At 45.4% G+C, this 11,939-nt stretch overlaps 1 protein-coding gene across 1 annotated transcript; it reads right to left on the reverse strand.

Moving 5' to 3' along the window:
• Positions 1-9,757: 9,757 nt before the first annotated feature.
• LOC137361442 (probable G-protein coupled receptor 139) lies at positions 9,758-10,567 on the reverse strand. The gene has a single exon (XM_068026303.1). It carries the CDS (start codon positions 10,565-10,567, stop codon positions 9,758-9,760), a length of 810 nt encoding a protein of 269 aa, XP_067882404.1.
• Between the last annotated feature and the right edge of the window lie 1,372 nt (positions 10,568-11,939).

An 11,939-nucleotide genomic window follows, 5' to 3' on the forward strand; every position in this document is an offset into this window, starting at 1 on the left:
CTACATTATATTCCATGGGCCATCACTTTGCCCACTCACTTAACCTGCCTATATCTCTTGCAGTCTTTTTGTGTCCTCCTCACAAACGAAAGGTGTATATGCTACTCCAGTACAAGTGCAGCAAACACAGTTGCACTGGAGGTGATCGTGCCTCTCCTGTCCTAGTGACACTCTACACTTACACTGAAAAGTGTTCCTCCAGTATGAGTAGTAGACCCGCACATGAATTAGAGGAGACCATGCTCTTCCAGTACAAGTGGTGACCTAATCTCACACTAGAGATGGACTTCCAACCCCGATGCGAGTGCAAACCTAAACTTACTTTCGAGGTACCATTCTTCCCCCAGTGCCAGTGGTAATCCAACATTTACACTCGAGGTAAAAGTGTTCCTCTGGTACTGGTGGTGCCCTATCCTTGGGCTAGATAATACAGTTTTCCTCTGGAATGCAGTGGAGACATATATGTTGCTTCAGTACCAGTGGTACCCTGCAATTACACTAACGATGACAATTGTCCTCTGGTACGAGTGGTAAACTGCGCTGATACAAGAGATGATAGTGTCCAACCAGTACCACTAGTAACACACAGTTACACCAGAAATGTTCATGCTCTTCTGTTACCAGTGCTGCAACATCAACTACACTAGATCTGACTGTGCTCTTCTGGTGCTAGCAATGCCTATACACATGCACCATGTGTGATCGTGCTGTTCTGGTACGAGTGCTGTTCCTACACATGCACTGGTTGTGAGCAAGCTCCTACGTAACTAATGGTTCCCTACACACACATTATTAGTGACCGTGCTCCGCCGTTAATAGTGTGCTTGACTAACACATCTGCAGGAAGTGTCACCAGCTGCAGAAGCCTGGACTCTGGGTTTCAGAACTCTAGCGGTGGCTGGAGTCACTGTGGTGCATCCGCCAGGCAGAGAACGACATTGAAAGTGTATTTCAGGAAGTATTCACCCCAGAGCAGAAGAGATGGTAGGGATAGACAGACTGGGAGCTGTCAGACAGACAGGAAAGTCAAGGCAGGAGACCCCAGGGAACACTGCACTCTCTAACCAGTATTCAGTTCTGAGTACCGATTGAAGAGAGGGTTCCTCTGGAGAGTGCAGCGAGAGTCATGACCAGAGCACCATGGATGGCTCAGCTCTGCAGGGAGGGAGGAGAAAAAACAAGAGAGCAACAGTGGTAGAGGATTCTATAGTTAGTGGAACAGATAGGTGTTTCTGTGGTCGCAGACGTGATTCCAGGATGGTATGTTGCCACCCTGGTACAAGGGTCATGGAAATCACAAGGCATTGTGGAGGGCGAGGTTGCACAGACAGAGGTCGTGGTCCACATAGGGACCAACGATATAGGAAGAAAGAGGGATGATGTCGTGCAGGCTGAGTACAGGGAGATAGGAAAGAGATCAGCAAGCAACACCTCAAGGGTCGTCAAGTCTTGATTACATACAAGGCCATGTGCTAGTTAGTATAGAAATAAGAGAATACACCAGAGGAATGTGTGGCTGGAGAAATGGTGCAGGAGGGAGGGCTTCAGATTTCTGAGACATTGGGACCGATTCTGGGGAAAGTGGAACCTGTCCAAGCAAAACGGTCTACACCTGAATAGGACTGGGACAAATATTCTTGCAGGAAGGTTTGCCAGTGCTGTTGGGGATGGTTTAAACTAGTTTAGCAGGGGGGCGGGAACCTTAGGGCAGTTTCATTTAGGACAATTTCAGGCCAGGGAACGGAAGACAGAAAATTAGCGGGTGACTTGGCAAAACAGAAGAAGCAATGGTTAAAAAGTGCGCAGAACAGGAGTTGGCAGTGTTAAAAGGTATTTATTTAAATGCAATGAGGATAGTAAAAGAAGTCGATGAGCTGGTGGCACAGGGCAATACAGTATCGTTGCTATAATGGAAACTTAGCTTAAAGTAGGGCAAGAATGGCAGCTCAACATCCCAGGATATAAAGTTTATAGGCAGGATAGAGAGGAGAATAAAAAAGGAGAGGGTGTAACATCAATGGTTAAGGAATCAATAACAGCTATGAGGAGGGATGATATGCCAAAAGAATCATTAAATGAGGTCAAATGTGTGGAAATCAGAAATAAAAGGAGCAGCCACAGTACTGTGAGTGTACTGTAGACCCCAAAATAGTGAGTAAGATAGAGGAACAAATATATAAGCAAATGTTTGAGTGTAAAACTATAGGGAATAATAGTTGGGAATTTCAGTTATGCTAATATCAACTGGGATGCAAACAATGTGAAAGGCACAGAGGGCACAAAATTCTTGAACTGCATTCAAGGGAACTTTTTTAGCCAGCACATAACAAGCCCAAACGGAAGCAGGTGCAATTCTAGATTTAGTCTTCTTTAATGAAGCTGGACAAGTAGATGAAGTGGCAGCAGGAGATCATTTTGGAGTTAGCGATCATAACACAGTTTTAGCATAATCATGGAAAAGGATAAGACAGGAGTGAAAAGTTCTAAATTGGGGGAAGGCAAATTTTATCAAACTGAGAGGCGATCTGGCAAAAGTGGACTGCGTACAGCTACACGAGAGAAAATCAATGGCAAACCAGTGGGAGGCATTCAAATGTGAGATTCTACAGGCACAGTGCAAGCATGTCCCCACAACGGTAAAGGGTGGTACGGCCAAACCTCGAGTCCCCTGGTTATCAAGAGGCTTACAGGGTAAGTTGAAGCACTAAAAGACTTCTTATGACGATCGCAAAAAATCTTAATACTTTAGCAAGTGTAGAGGAGTATAGAAAGTGCAGAGGTGAAGTAAAAAAGGAAATTAGAAAAGCAAAGAGAGGACATGAAAAGTTATTGGCAGGGAAAATCAAGGAAAACCTGAAGATGTATTAGCATATCAAGAGCAAGAGGATAACTAAGGAAGCAGTAGGGCCTACCAGAGATTTTCAAGGGAAGTTAGATGTGGATGCAGATGATGTGGGCAGGGTTTGTAATGGGCTTTTTGCCTCTGTCTTCACAAATCAGAGGGATGATGCAGACATTGTAGTAAACGAGGAGTGTGAAATATTAGATGCAATCAGCATAATGAGAGAGGAAGTACTAGAGGATCTGGCATCCGTGAAAGTGGATAAATCACCACGGCCAGACGGATTACATCACTGGTTGTTAAAGGAAGCCAGGGAGGAAATAGCAGAAGAACTGAGGATCATTTTCAAATCCTCACCTTGCTACGGGCGAGGTACCAGAGGAGTGGAGCTCTGCAAACTTTGTACCATTGTTGAAAAATGGTGCAAATGACAGGCCAAATAATTGTAGACCGGTCAGTCAAATCTCGGTGATGGGTAAATTATTAGAATCAATTCTGAGGGATAGGATAAACTGTCACTTAGAAATGCACAGACTGATCAGGGACAGTCGGCATGGATTTGTTAGGGGAAGATCATGTCTTCCTTAATTGAATTCTTTGAGGAAGTAACAAGGAGGATTGATGAGGGTACTGCAGTGGATTTTAGTAAGGTATTTGATAAGGTGCCGCATGGTCAGTAAAATGAAAGCCCATGGGATACAGGGGGAATGTGGCCTGTTGGATCCAAAATTGACTCAGTGACAAAACAAAGGGTAGTAGTCAACGGATGTTTTATTGAATGGAATGTTGTTTGCAGTAGCGTTCCACAGGGCTCAGTGTTGGGTACCTTGCTATTTGTGGTATATATTAATGGTATGGACTTAAATGTGGGAGGCATAACTGGGAAATCTGTAGATGAGACAAAAATTGGTCGTGTAGTTGATAGTGAAGAGGATGGCTGTAGACTCCAGAATGATATCAATGGTTTAGTTGAGTGGGCAGAAACGCGGCAAATGGAATTCAATCCAGAGAAGCTCAGGTCTAATTAGATAGACATACACAAGAATACAATCAGACAGTTAGGGTATACGGTCAAAAGCACAGAGAGAGAGGGATTCACACACAGAGATAAAGATTCTTCTGCAGGGTTACAGGAGTCAGGCACAAAGCAATACAGGGTTCGTCAGACTTGAGAGCAGAGTTGGACCCGCAGGCATAAAGCATCAGACATACTGTAACAGAGAGACAGATGCACCAGTACACTTAATTCATACAGGGATACAGTGTCAGACACACGGGGATACACACCCAGACTCATAGGGTGAAAAACTCAGACACATAGCACTAAATAAGTCAGACACACCGAGATACAGTTTCATTGACGCATCGACACACAATCAGACTCACGACGATTCATAGTCAGCTATACTGGGATACCGAGTCACGTGGAAAGGTATGCCGTGTCAGACACACAAATATAAAAAGTCATACATGAAGGGGCAAAGACGGACACATTAGGACACAGAATCAGACACGTGGAAACAGAACCCAACACATAGAGACCCAAGGTCAGGCTCACACAAGGGTACAGGGAGAGGGAGAAAAAATGGGACACAGGGTCAGATGCACAAGAATATATGAAGAGATACACGGGGATATGGAGTCATAAATACAGTGCCTCAGAGTCAGAGACACAGGGATACAGAGCCAGTCAAAATAGAGTCAGACACTCAGGAATATCGAGCTGAACACGCAGAGATAGAAATTCAGAAACAGTGGGGTACAGAGTCAGAGACACTTGGAAACAGAATCAGGCACACTGGAATACAGAGTCACAAATACAGAGATTAAAGGATCACAGAGATTCAGAGCCATGCAAACAGAGATGCAGAGTCACAGAGATGCAGGGTCAGACACATAGAGGTACAGGGTCATACGCAGAGCGATACAGGGTTATACACACAGAGATAAAGAGCTACAGAGATACAGAATCAGATATCCAATGATACAGGGTCAAACATGAGAGATTCAGAGTCAGACACATAGAGATACAGAATTATAAACAGAGAGATACAGAGTCATACACATAGTGTTACAGGGTGAGACACAGTGACACAGAGTCAGACGTACAGAGATACAGTCAGAGAAATACAGCGGGTTCTGAAATAAAAGCAACAGTGACCCGAAACGTCAACTCTGCTTCTCTTTCCACATATGCTGCCAGACCTGCTGAGTGGTTCCAGCATTTCTTGTTTTTATTTCAGATTTCCAGCATCCGCAGTGTTTTGCTTATATTACAGCGGGTTCTGACTTCGGAAAACACGTGTCTGTTGAGAAATGGCTGTTCCCAATATCAGCAGCTGACATCTGTGAAACTGATGGCGCGAGGTTTTGGAAAGACCACTCAGTAAGAAGAAGACAACGGGAAATGTCTCATCTCCAGTCACAGTGAGGATGAAGAACAGGCCCAGGAACAGTTTACAGCCGTGGGCTGGATGGAAACCTGGATAGAGTCTGGAACCTATAGTCAGACAAATAGAGGTATAGAGTCAAACACGCCATGATACATATTCAAATGCAGAGATTTGCAGAGTCAGTCACACAGAGATACAGAAACTGGCAAAAGTATGGCAGAGACAAGCAGAGATACAGAGTCAGATACAAGTGTACATAGTTATACACGTGGGTATATAGTCAGACATATAGGGTTAGAAACGTACGTACAGGGCCAGAAAAATGGGACACAGGGTCAGACATAGGGATACAGATTCAGGCACACACAGGTACACAGTCAGATGCACTGGGATACAGAGTCAGAGGACTTGGATACAGAGTCAGGCACACTGGAATACAGAAGGAAATGCACTGGTACACTTGGTCAGACATACAGTTACACAGAGTCAGACACACGGGCATGCAGAGATAGATACACACACAGACAGAGTCAGACAGTCAGGCACATGGAGACACACAAGAACACAATCAGATGCATGGGGGATGGAGTTGAACACACAAGATGCCAGGTCATACACTGAGGGGTCCAGAGTCATACATGCAGATACCGTCTCACACATAGAGACACAGGGTCAGATACACAATACCTGAATGGTCAAGGGCGTATTGGATGACATCCTCAGCGGTCACCCCTTCATCCCAAATTTCCGTATCAAAATTAGCTTTGACATTGTTTGACAATTCACTAGAGAGTATTTTCTTAAGGTCTCCATCTTCTAATTCGAGGTGAATTCTTTGAAATGTCGTTCACAGCTGTTTCACAGCGATTGGGCTGTCTCCGTCCTAAATGGACACGAATTCTCGAGCCAAGCACTCTGCATCGGAATGAGTCAGAGGTCTTGTCTCCGTTATGGTGTTTCCTCCCAGGGAGCCCTCGCCTTCCCTTTTCACAACCATTGTCAATGCAACAGCCTGTGATTCCTGAAAGTTAGTTGTTCCTCTTTCCTCAATCTGATACCACTCCCTTCCCCAGTCTTCCCTGAAGTTCCAAAGCTTATTTTTTAAAGATTCATTCTCCTCCTCCTGTTCTTTCAACTGACTTTTATTTTATTGAGGTCAATCACGGCAGTGTCAGCGTTCAGGTTGCGTTCAGATTTGCCGCTGCTGTGATAGAGCGGTCGGACACTTGTAGCACAGTGGAAAATCTCGAACCCGCTGGTTCAGTCGCTCAACCTCTTTATCTTTCTGAGTAGAGGTCTCTTGCATCCACTGAGTGCTGTAAGCCAGAAGGTTTGTTGCCTTCTTTATCTTTAGCTTCTTCTGCCCTATCTTATCTTGAATGAACTCTATTACTTCCTTGCATTTATGCTCGAAGATTCATTGAATATCTTTAGATAGCAGGACTTTATTTATATAAAGGCGAAATACTGCAGATGCTGGAAATCTGAAATAAAAACAGAAAGTGCTGGAAATACTCAGCAGGTCTGGTAGCATCTGCAGAGAGAGAAGCAGAGTTAACGTTTCAGGTCTGTGACCCTTCATCAGAACTGGCAACGTTTAGAAAAGAAATAGGTTTTAAGCAAATGAGGTAGGGGCGGGGGCTGGCGGGAAAGAGAACAAAAGGGAAGGTGTGTGAGAAGACAGAGGGAAGGAGAGATTAAATAAGAAAGCTGTTGTGGAACAAAGGCAAAGAGCGAGTTCGTGATTGTGTTGAAAGACAAAGCATTAATCCAGAGACAGTGTTAACAACATAATAATGAACAACTCTGTCGACATGAAAAAACGGGCACCTGGTTAAAAAATAAAATAAAATATATACTAAAAAGGCCAGCCGTGCTCTGAAATTATTGAACTCAATGCTCGGTCCACAAGGCTGTAGAGTGCCTAATGGAAAGATCAGGTGCTGCTCTTCGAGTTTGAGTTGATGTTCACTGGAACACATGAGCAGCCAAGGACAGTAATGTGGGCATGAGAGCAGGGCATGTGTGTTGAAATGGCAAGCAACTGGAAGCTCGGGGTCATGCTTGGGGTCATTTCATTTCAACATCTTTAAAAGCGTTAGAAGTCAACAGTTCAGAGAAGGGTAGACTTAGGAATGAGTTGATCCTCTCTTACAAGATGATGAAGGAAATATATTGTGTTCCAGATGAGTTTGTCCCAAATAAATAGGTTCAAGCAGACCCTGCGTCATGATTTGAAATTGTACAAGGCAAGGTCTAGGTTCCATGTCAGGAGATGGTTCATCTCACAGAGAATATTGGACCTTTGCACCAGGCTGCTTTCTCATGTGGTGGATATTGATTCACTGAATTCTCTCAAGTGAGAGTTGGACCTGCTTCTGGTTGAGACAGATATCACCTCTTACAAAAGGATAGGGAGCCGCAAGTGAACAGGGGATAACATGTGGAAGGTGGGGGTCTGCAAGCAATATTTTAATCCAGTTCCATTTCAAAGTTTATTTGTTGAAATCATTGTTTTGTCTTTGCCCTTCACAAAGATGGTGGTCTCTGAGGGGCGACGATGCTGGCCATGGCCGCCATTGTTGACGAGGAGGACTTGGGAGGGCATAAGAGTGAACCAAATGTATCCATCTATTCAATAGCGCCAACGGGAGCGTGTGGCCATCAAGCAGCAGCCATCAGATTGCTTTGTTTGATTAAAATAGATATTAAACAAAATATGTTACTTTTCTAACAGGAAATTTCTTCCTTAGCTTCCCTCATTCAAGTGCCCAATCATACCCTGTGAAAGCAGACAGAGAGTTTTGACAGACTATGCGGCCAAGGAAGGCTGCAGAACTAGGCCAGGTCCTGGAGCTCCCTCAATAACCAACAACTGTGGGAGCATCTTCTCCAGAAGGAACAGCAGCTGGTTTAAGAGAAAACACCATCTCCTCAAGGGGCATGTAAGGATGGTCAATTATTGCCGGCATTGCAAGGAATGCCCACATGCCGCGAATCAAACTATACAGTGAAAGAAATGCTTCCACAGACGAATATTATTTATTTAATGTTTTTCCCAGACATTGATGAATGGAGAATTATTCTGCAGTATGCAATCAAGGTCTGTGAGTCTGTACATACGGTTATGGAATGGGTTCATGTGTGGTCTAAGTCTCACAGTGCCACTCAGTGTTTGCTGGTGGGTGGATATTGCCCATCGCCTCCTTTGCCTCAGCTCACTTGCTGCTGCAATCCTCATCTCTGCCTTTGTTATCTCCAAACTTGTCAAATCCAACGTTCTCCTGACTGGCCCCCCATTTTCCACCTTTCTGCTTCCCCCATGTCCTACCTCGCAGCAGGTAATGTTCACCCATCTCCCCGCCTTCACTAACTGACATTCACTCCGGGTCCAAAAACAACTCAATTTTAAAATATTCATCCTTGTGTTCAAATCCCTCTGAGGCCTCGCCCACCTTACCCCGCCCACCTTCGCCCCCCAACCATGTTTTTAACCTCCTCAAGCCCGACAACTCACCTAATCTCTGTAACATCCTCCAGTCCATATATTAGTCCCTAGCTGTTGACCTCCCCCAGCCCCTGCATTTTGCCCTATCTCTGTAACCTCCTCCAACCCATCCAATGTGCACTTTTTCTGGAACTTCCTCCAGCCCTTACCGACTTGCTTTTTTTTTTACCTTCCCCATTCATATCTCTGTAACCTTCTCCAGCCCATACAATCCTCCATATCTCAGTAACCTCTTCCAGCCTCACAATCCTCCCTATCTTTGACCTCTTCCAGCCCCTTCAACCCTCCTAGATCTCTGCACTCCTCGATTTCTTGCACCTTGTGAATCCCCCAAGCACCCCCACACACATCCCTATTTGACGTGAAGAAAGAGATAGAGTGTGACGGCATTGTCTAGCTTGTGGGAATGGAAGGGAGAGGGACTTAACAAAGAGTTCCCCAAAATAAAGTAATTAATAATAATCAACTGACACGAGAGAATTTCCAGCTTCTGCAGCATTTTACTTTTGTAAGAAAAGATTTTGTTTCCTAAGCAGATGTGAGGAACTGAGAATGGAATGCAGGTGAAGGAGAGTCTGTGTCTGATGTTGGCCCTGTTGCACTGTAGAGGGCGCGCTGACTCACTTCCTACCCCTTTCTGCCCGCTCCTCAAATGTTCACCTACTGCCCCACTGGTCTTTGGCATGAATGACCTCCCTGCCCATCCCTCCCTTCCCCCACCCGTAACTGTATCCCAGGTCATCAAGCTGTCAGTCACGTGTTGTCTGCAGCCCTGCTCCCCTTTGCCCTTTGTGACGTCCCCCCTCACCCACCCCCGCCAGTATATTTTGAGCTGTGGGTCACCTCTTTCCCTCTTCACTGCTGCTCTTTTGCGTGTGTGACGCACCCGGACAATGTATTTAGGATCATCCAGCTGTCAGTCACCACTTGCCCATTGAGGATAAATGTTATATTCATGGACTGGAAACACTGGGATCTGTTTCTGGGTTGCTCTCAGTTATATTGTTTATTCATTCATTGAATAATTGATGTCAGTGGATATTTCACCGTGTTCTTGACCTGCTCCCTGAACTTGGACTGAGTCGTCCCATAAATGAATGTGTTTGTGCAGATACTTAAATTCATCAGCATCCAGCCGACTTGTTGAAATATATATTCAGAATCCTTGGAACTCCCGGGAGCTGGTCCGATTGTGGTATAATAAAATAAATCTATAACATACACCAACCACAGAAGTATAAAGCTGCTGGATATGGTGAAGAGTAAAATCACAGACTTCCTTCTGCTCTCCATCTCTGGGTCACTGTGTTTCTCTCCCTTGCTCTGAACCCTCAGCCCCTTACGGATACGACTGACTAAAATGTGTCTGACTGTCAGAGCGTTCAGCAACAGAATTAAAGCGAATGGTAGCAAAGGGGTTAAAACTGTAGTAAACCAGTCAAATCCCACCCATCCGGGCTCAGTAGAAAGGCTAGACTTTGCAGTACAGCCCCATGGTACACTGTCAATTATGTCTCCAGGTTCATATGTAAAGTAGAATGGGACATTTTTTAAAGAGAACAGAATGCAGTATGTTGATAGAATCACTGCCGCAGTTTTCTTGGTGCAATATTTTGTTTTCAGCTTCTGGCAACAAATGGCCACATGTCGATCAAAGGTGAAAGTAACAGTGAACCAGACAGAACAGTCAATGGCTGCACGGAGCAGGACAATGATAACAGTACACACAGGGGTGATGCCCAGGAAAGATCCCGGGAAATAATAAAAACTGATCCTGTACAATATGACCTGAGTGATAATGACCAGTAGATCCGCCGTTGCCATGGCCACCAGGTAGAGAGTGGGACAGGTGGAGAGTCCACACTTTCCCCGGGACAGGATCACAATCGCCAGTAGATTCACTGTCAGAGAGAGAAGGGAGAAAAGACTGGAAATTACTGATCAAATATTCTCCGTGTCAGACCCAAAGCAGGACTTTAGCACCAAAAACAGGTGGGTTGGAGGCGGTTCAGAGGTTGAAATTTAAAAATCTCAAGCTCAACTCCAATCCACTTCCCACCTGCCCACAACTGGGATTAACGGAGTTGGGAGAGGGCATGGGCAGACAACCACTACCAGAATGCTTATTGGCAGTTTCACCACTTCAATGAGGCTGGAGGTATCTGATTTTAACTGTTTTCCAGGTTTTACTATGACTGGCCATGTTTCCCTGTTATACCCCATTCCACACAAAGGTAATGGCATTCGGAACCATTCCGCACCCGGGTCCGACACTCCTCCGGGAACAACACATCAGATCCCACTACCCACTACCAGGATTGGACCACCCCAGGATTGGACCCTCCTACATCAGATGCCCCCAAAGGATTGGATCACCTTATGGCATTTAAACACCCCCGGGATCAGATCATCACCCCCCCAAAATCGGTCACCCAAAGGATCAAGACTACACATCGAGTCTTGGATCAGACAGTCCCACCACCCCCTCCACCTCCCCGGACTCAGACCACACTCCAGGATTGGAGAACCCTCCCCAAGGTTGCGGATCAGACACTCGCTCTACCTCTTCCCATTTCCCTTCACCATGTCAGACTCAGGTCACACTCCAGGATATGAGACCCACTCCCCGTGGTTGAGAATCAAACACTCCCCATTACCCTTCCTGTCTCCAGGCTCAGATCACTCTCCAGGATAGGCTAACCCTCCCGACCTTGACAGCTCAACCATTAGAGATGTCTCCACTCTCTTCCCATTGCACTTAGTGATTGGACACCACCCACACCCTCCCCAATATTAGGCAGATTCCCCCATACCCCGAAGTGAGTATTTGGATGGCCCTGGTCCTGGGGCCTGTTCCACTGTCCTCCCTGCCCGGCTGGAAGCCAAGCCTGTCACTCAGGCTCACTTCAGGTGGGGAACTGACAAGGGTAAAAGAGGCAGTCTGTGGAGTTCAAACTCTGTTCCCCAACGATGTCACTCACCCCTGTTAATATCTAGGCCTAAGCATTGGAGAAAAAAATATATAAATACTGAAAATCTGATAAAATAGGAGAATGTTGGAAACACTCAGCATGTCAGGCAGATTCTGTGGAGAGAGAGAAACAGAGTCAACGTTTCAGGCAGATGGTCTTTTATCAGCATTGAAAGATGTAAGAGATTAACAGTTTTAAAGTTATCACAGAGCCAGGGAAAAGTG

This window comes from Heterodontus francisci, unplaced genomic scaffold (assembly GCF_036365525.1).
Source record: "Heterodontus francisci isolate sHetFra1 unplaced genomic scaffold, sHetFra1.hap1 HAP1_SCAFFOLD_106, whole genome shotgun sequence".
Lineage (NCBI taxonomy): Eukaryota > Metazoa > Chordata > Chondrichthyes > Heterodontiformes > Heterodontidae > Heterodontus > Heterodontus francisci.